Raw genomic sequence first — 7,790 nt, 5'->3', positions numbered from 1 at the left:
GCCGAAGGAAAGAAAGAGGTTGTTCAAACAATTAAAGAATCTAAGAGAAGGATTAAGCTTTCACTTCATCCTGGAGAGCTAAAAGCATGAATCGAATAATATGCTAAGAATGCTGAAGAAAACCTTTTTCCCTTTTCCCCAAAGGAACCATTAATCAAGATTCAACAAAGTAGGCATCTTTTTTTCACTAGCAAATCGCTGGAATATATGATAGAGTTTTACAAAAAGTATCTGGCCCATGATTTGTATGGTTTTCCTAAGGAATGCCAAGAGTGCGTCGAATTGGCTCTAACTAGCCTTGTGGCTGAAGAAGCGATGACTCAAAAGAATTATGATCTAGCAATTTTATCCAAATTTCAGCACATCTGTGAAACCAAGGTGCTAGGATTCGTGGTCAAACCATATGTTGACATAGACATTAAGAAGCTTCCTTTCTCTCTAGATGACCTATGATACCTAGTGGACATTTCTATGTATTCTCGACCATCACATTGTTTGGTCTTACTAAAGTAGAGATAGAAAAAAAAGCAATTCAATACTTACTTAGGCACTCGAGATGCTAAAATTGCCTACCAACGTCAAATTAATAAGAAGGTTCTAGTTGAAGCAACTAAAATCATAGTCAAGTTGTCAGACAAGATAGCTATTCTCAATTTGACCGTCGAGAATAAAAGTATTAAGCCAACATCATCTTTTATCACAAGTGAAAAGTCTAATTCTGACGAGGATGTTGCATCTAGTAATGAAGAAAGTCTAAATGAGAAAGTCTATGATGCTGCAACAGGACCATCAGTCTTAGACAATATAGAAATCAATATGGCACGTGTTCATCCCCTTGAGTTTTAGTCAAGCACTATCAGTCAAAATTTTTTGAAAGGGATGTTATTGTCGACAATTTGGCTCGCATGAATTTTGTAACAATTGACTCGGTCGAGAAGGTTAGCCAAGAAGAACGACTCAAGATCGCCTTGTCCAAAGTTTTCCCTAGAACACCCGCCAGCCACTAACCTATTTCTAAAACCTCTATACGCAACCCCATACATAGAAGGCTTTCCAATTTCTAATGTGTTGGTGGATTGAGAGGAATATTGAACATCATGCTAGTCTCGGTCATGAAGATGCTAAAACGGTTAAAGGATGAACTTATACCATTTGGCATTACTATGGGCAGCTTTGTTCCTGCCAGGTCCCAAACTAAAGGCATTTTACCCTTGGAGGTTATGTCATGCCCTAATCCAAGATTAAGTCAAAACCCAGGATTAGAATGTGATTCACACTTTAACTTTAATCTAAACAAATTAAAATGTGAAGATACAATGTTAATGTTGCACCAAATACTACCGATTCAAATATACATAAAATAAAAAATCAATATTAAGATCCCTTTAGTTAAATTAAAATGTTAGTAAGTACTACTAACAGCAGGGAATAACATAAACAACATATGAACTGTGCTATGATACCACCTTATCATGTCCTAATCTTTGGTTTCGACTTAATCTTGGATAAGGGCATGATAGGTCACGATCGCGGGGTGGCCACACATGACAACGTTTTTCATTGTAGATTCAAGGATCGAGTATAATTCATGGATTGGAATCTATTCTATTTAAAAGACTAAAAATTAAGCTAAGAATCCAAACCCTTTTTCGGGTTTATAACCTTGCTCTACCCACGCCCAAATATTGCCCTTCGTTTATGAAATCTTTGGCCATAGACATCTGGCCAAAAGGTTTTAAAGAAGTCACTATCTTCTAACCACCAATTCACCAGCATATATACACATGCTCCTTACATACACGCCACTACCCCCTGGACAACGATAATAGTGCCACGCGTCGAGTCCTCATGATGCCTTTTTATCTTCAGCTGTTTCACACACCTCACACTCCAGACGCATCGGTCGTCGAAACTTCCCTCTTTGATAGATGTGCCTTGAAAGCCGAGACACGTTAGCTTTGTGCATAATTGGGTGTTGTGAAGGTGGCTCAGATGCCTTGAAATTCAAAAACATGATGATTAGAGGATTTCTCAAAGATTTTTCTTGATTTTCCTCCACTTATCTTGGCATAAAAAACTAGATATTTTCTTTATTCTTTGCACTTTCAAAACTTCTCTAGAAACCATGCGCATTTGCATCCAAGCTTTTAAAGATCTCCTATGAGCTCCAATCTATCAAGGATTCAGTTGAGCACCAAACAGTCAAGCTCTTCCAGATACCTTAATGAACAAAAGTTGAAACACTAAATCCTTGGACCATTGTCAAGAAACTTGCCCCAGAAACCATTACTAAGTTGATGAAGGAGGACCTACTGGAGCCACTTTTGAAAATGCCAAATGTGCAAAATAGGAAGCTGCCAAACCCCGAGTTGCTTGGCCGTTGGCTCCAACGGCCTGAGCTACTTGGGTAAACCGAATAGAGCCCACTTAGGTGGCAATTGAAAGGGTTTGTGGCTCTTAGACGCCATTACGATCTCAATTGTTGAGATCAACATAGACCGAGAACTGCTGAGATAACTCTCAATTTTTTTTTTCTAGGCCACTAATAAGATGGTCCTACCCCTCAGTCTTCAGAGCCTGACCGTGCCATTTGGATACATAGCGTTGTTAACATTCCTTATGTAAGAAAAAATAAGCTAAAATGGTTAAGAACATTTATTTGGGTAAATTACTTTTTTCCACCTCAATTTTGGCTCGCATAACAAACACATACCTCATCTTTTAAACATTGCAATGTCATACATCAACTTACGAATTCATTGCAATGTTAGACTTCCATTAAAAATCCGTCAAATTGACTGTTATGTAATGAATTGGAAAATGTGTTTTTTCCCTTTTTTTTTTTTTTTTTTTAATTTGGTCTTCGATGAAATCCATATCCACTACACATGGTGATAATTGACACGCGTTGGGGAAATATATCTGTGATGGTGATGATGATGGTTGGTGTCACATCCCGGCCCGGGCCACCACCACATCCCGGCCTCGACTCCGTCGTAGCATGATATTGTCCGTTTTGGGCCCTGACCATGCTCTCACGGTTTTATTTCTGGGAACTCACACTAGAACTTCCCAGTGGGTCACCCATCATGAGATTGCTTTCGGGCGAACTCGCTAAACTTCGGAGTTCTGATGGAACCCGAAACCAGTGAGCTCCCAAAAGGCCTCGTGCTAGGTAGAGATGTGAATATACATATAAGGCTTAGAGGATCCACTCCCCTGGGCGATGTGGGATGTTACAATGGTCTGCTAATTGTAGTAGTGGTGGTCCTGGTATGAACCTAGAAAAAGAGAAAAATGAAGTGAACAAAAGGGAAAGAAAGAGAAAAAGAAAATGGACTAGAATGAACTCCCATTCTTCGTATAATATTATGGAGGATTTCAAAATTTCGAAGTTCTGGTTGAATTTTCAAATGGCCACTTCTAGCAATGATGATATTGTGGTAATTTCTGAAATTTGATTTCTTGAATTTTTGAAATTTAATTTCTTTACTTTTTAAATTTTAAGTTAATTTCTTGAATGTTCTAGATTTTATGGTTTTTTATCTATGTTTTTCGTTCTAGATTTTGTCTTTCTAGGGTTTTTTGTTTTGGTTTTTTGGAAGTCTGGGTTTCTGGGGTTTTTGTGTTTTTTATTTGGTTTTTCTGAGAATTTTATATTGTTTGTCGCAGACTTTTCAAGATCTAGAATTCACGTCCTCCTGCTCGCCCACTGATGAGTCACTTTTATATCATATATATTTTTTTCCTAATCTTAGTTTATTATGGTTATTACTTCGAAAGAATTTTGATACTTTGAAGTGTATTTTCTATATAGGACTTTCGACATCCTCTGAGGCAAAACGTGATGAAATGGATGAATTTTGGAACAATTTCTAGTTGGGAGACATTCGTGAGTCGTTTAGCTTGATTGTGTCGAAATATCAGATTTTTCTACTAAGCGGTTATTTTCTGGTGATGGAATAAATGAGCAGTGTGCGGTGTTAGAAAAGTGACATTACGGGCTTGATTGCAGTTTTGGAGCCCAAGATGACCTATTTTGGATTCAGCTTTTTCTGGAGATGTGGCTGCACAGTTGCAGTGTAGATTTTCCTAGCCTAATTGGGTTTTTATTTCTAGTTTAGTTTATTTTTATTTGGTTTCCTAGTCAAACCCTATGACTTTTATTAGGGATAACTAGAATGCTTATGTAATATAAATAAAGTTTTTAGCCGGCCATAAGGAGAGTTCCTTTATGCGCGTTTGGGAGAGAAGAACTTGGTAAGGGTTCTTGAAGAATTTCAGACTTTTACTTTAAGGTTCTTCCGATATTTTTCTTAATAATAATATTTTCTCTAGTTTTTATTATGAGTATGCGTAACTAATTTTTATTGCTAGGGTTAGGCCATAAGCCTTAGCATGAATATGTGATTTTATTAATTTGCTTATGAATGGATGCATGCTTGCTTTGAATTATTAATCACAGGTACAAACTATCTAATTGACTTAGTGATTGGCCACCATTAGGTTAATTAGACAAGTAATTTGATACAACTTCTGTTGGAATATCACCCTGAAATTGAGGAGGGCTTCTTGTGATTAGTAACTGTAAGTTCACTTAAGGCGAACATCATGCTTTTAAGGGTTGCATGGTTTTTCAAAGGGTTTTCAAAAAACTTAATGAGTCTTGCATGTTTATATTTGATCGGAACATCACAAACAGATTGCATGTTATATATACGTTTTCCCTCTAACATCACAAGGAGAATATGCATTAGGAAAACCTAACCTTCAAAGCATGTGTGTGAAAATTCAGAAGTAATTGATGGAATTGCATAGGATTGTTGACAGTGACCTTTAAATTTTTTATTTTCTATTAATTAATTTAATCTGTTAGTCTACATGGCAAATTTGGTGGGCTTAACGCTTGCTACATCAGTAGTTAACGAAAAAATTAACGAATTTTTTAACGAAGTTCTAGCATTGCAACAAATTTATAAATTGACGTATGAAATTACAATGTTTAAAAGATAAGATATGAAATTGTTATAGGACAGAAAATTGAGGTGTTAAAATATCATTTACCCTTTATTTTTACATCCAATGTCATACATTTGATTCCTCCTCTTCAATGCAGTTTGCATTAAAAAATATGGTCAATGGGTATTTTGAAAAGTCAATTTTTATCTAGGAAAAAAGTGCACCACACAAGTCATGCTCAAACCATTAGATATAGTTGTACTCAACTCAATAATATTCATGGTACTAATAAAGTAGCCTAATAAAAGATACAGGTCTGGCTTAGAGTTTTGTGCTCGTACTTAAGTTTGAATTCGCTTCTCTATAAATTAGAATAGTAAATTCCAATAAAGCGTACAATAATCAAGAAAGGGATCAAAGTACAGCAATGAAGTGAGTGTGATCACTCTAAAAACGAGTGGTCGAATTGCTGAGAAGAGCAAATTCAAATTGCAGGTTTTTATTGCTTATTACAGAACTAAAGACTTATTAAAACTACCATTAATTTAGAAATATAGAACCCAATTTCAGGCATTTATATATCCTGGTCAAGGAAGGAAGCAATTTTCATGAGCAAAGCCACAGCATTGTCTCCAACGGGATTGTTCAAATGGAATACATGGTCCTCCTCCTTAGACTCCACAACCTCCACATTTCCTCCCCACTCACTTTTCCTCAATAAATCACTATAATACCAACCTCTTTGCCTCAACGCATCTTGCTCAGCAACACAAACCAGCACTCTCTCTGCCCCTAATTTCGACAGCTTCGGATCCTTTCCCGGGTTTATAAGCAGGTCATCCGCTCCGCTAGTAGTCGGATAAGCGAACCGCCATATAGCCTCAGCCCTTGCCCTATTCTCAACCACATCAGTCTCACCCTCAATTGGTTCTGACCCCCAAAAATAAGGATGCACCAAAATAATACCTTTGAGATTGACACCAACCAAACCCTCATGCCCTAATCTCACAGCCATGTGATGAGCTATGTTAGCCCCAGCACTGTCACCAGCAAAAAACACTCTTTCGAAATCAGCATATGAATTTAGCCACTCTTCAGGCCCTTGCCCTTCAATATGGGATTGAACCCAACCGAGAGCAGCCCATGAATCATCATACCCTAAAGGCAGAGGGTTCTCTGGGGCCTTCCTGTAATCAACAGAGACAGCAACAACATTTGCCTCGGCAACTAGGGTTGTGAGATAGTTGTGGTAGTAGGCACAAAACGGTGACCCCATGCAAAATCCACCCCCGTGATAGTAAATAAGGAGAGGAAGCTTTGTTGAGTTTGTGGTAATTTTGGTTTTGGGGATGTAGAGTCTGGCTGACACGCCGGTTTCGGCAGAAATCACGGCATCTTTACATTCGACGCCTGTTTGTGGATCGAGTGATGTGGGAACAACATCAGTGCCTGAAAGTCTCTCCACTCTACCATCTTTGTATATTTTGAGGAAGGGAGAGAAGTCTTGAGCCACTTCGTTGCTCAAGGCTGAATCCATGGAGGCAGATGAAGACGATGACAAGCTGATGGTGTCGGGTTTTCTGTGTGGGAGAGAAGGGAGAGGGAAGAGAGGGGAAGATAGATTTGTGAATGAAGGTGGGGTTTTTGGTTTTGGCCATAAACACATGGATAGGCCATAACATGTTGCCATCGATCTCTCCTCACCAGCCAACCAGCAAATACAAGAGGTCAGAATAATATCTCTCTAAAATCTAGATTTCTTTCTGCTAGCCAATAAAAATGTGAGTTGTGTAGCTTGGGACATCCACTTGATACATTCACTTCCCTGATATATAGGCGTCTCCCAAACTCAAAACTATCTGTTAATTTAAGATTGCCTAATAAAAACAAAGGAAAAAAAGGTCTCTGCTAAATAACCATTAATAGTTGCAGTCATATTTATAATATGAATGTGATTGTGTAAATCTGAGTGGATCTAGGAATATCTCTTATATTTCTATTAGTAGTTAATTATCTATTAGAGTTGTAATCTTAAAAGGGTAAGGATTCTACCTATCCTACTACTATAACACCAACTCCAACCATGACTTACAACCTAAAATTCCCCTCCCCCCCCTTCAAAACCCACTCCAACCCATGACCTAAAATAAATCTAAAACCTAAAACCCAAATGGGGGCGAAATTCCTGTCACATTTTAAGCCACAAAGTAAAATGGGCCCCACATTTTTGCTGAAGAAAAGCAACCCCACGTGGGGGTGTTCCCCCAACTTTCAATGCAAAAAGTAGTTGTTGGCTACTTTATATCATCAGCCCAATGCAAAAAATAGTCGTTGGCTACTTTATATCATCCAAGTTCAATTTTTTTTTTTAGTTTTTTATGTGTATATATATTGAATCAAACGGCTTAGATCGAATATAATCAAATCTAACGGTAAAAAAAAGATCTAACGGTCCAAATTTAAATCCAACAGCTAAAATAATTAAAAAAAATTATTTAACTTAAAATTCAACAAAAAACTCTATAAATACCTATGTATTTGTTCAAACATCCACACAAAACTCACTTTTTTCCTACAATTCTTCCAATTTTTCTTTCTACCATTTCTTCTCATTTCCAAAATTTTTAAGATGGCAAAAGAGCATGTTAGAGGTCGTAATTGGACCTTTGATGAAGATATTGCTTTATGTTTGGCATGGATTTCTATTAGTGAAGATGGTGCCGTTGGCACCAATCAAAATAGAAAGGATTTGTGGGGTAAAATCGTTGATAAGTTCCATGAAAACTGCAACGCCAGTCGAAGGGAAGTTGGTGGTGTTTATGATCGGTGGA

At 37.5% G+C, this 7,790-nt stretch overlaps 1 protein-coding gene across 1 annotated transcript; it reads right to left on the bottom strand.

Moving 5' to 3' along the window:
- Window positions 1-5,300: 5,300 nt before the first annotated feature.
- On the bottom strand, window positions 5,301-6,772 carry LOC126584661 (probable carboxylesterase 12). Its single transcript, XM_050248995.1, has one exon. It carries the CDS (start codon window positions 6,647-6,649, stop codon window positions 5,534-5,536), a length of 1,116 nt encoding a protein of 371 aa, XP_050104952.1. The 5' UTR covers window positions 6,650-6,772; the 3' UTR covers window positions 5,301-5,533.
- Window positions 6,773-7,790: the final 1,018 nt, after the last annotated feature.

Source organism: Malus sylvestris, chromosome 10 (genome assembly GCF_916048215.2).
Source record: "Malus sylvestris chromosome 10, drMalSylv7.2, whole genome shotgun sequence".
Taxonomy (NCBI): domain Eukaryota; kingdom Viridiplantae; phylum Streptophyta; class Magnoliopsida; order Rosales; family Rosaceae; genus Malus; species Malus sylvestris.
This window is presented reverse-complemented; position numbering and strand designations above follow the sequence as displayed.

Coding starts and splice junctions, on each gene's coding strand:
- LOC126584661 (XM_050248995.1), bottom strand. CDS start 6,649: ATGGCAACATGTTATGGCCTATCCATGTGTTTATGGCCAAAACCAAAA.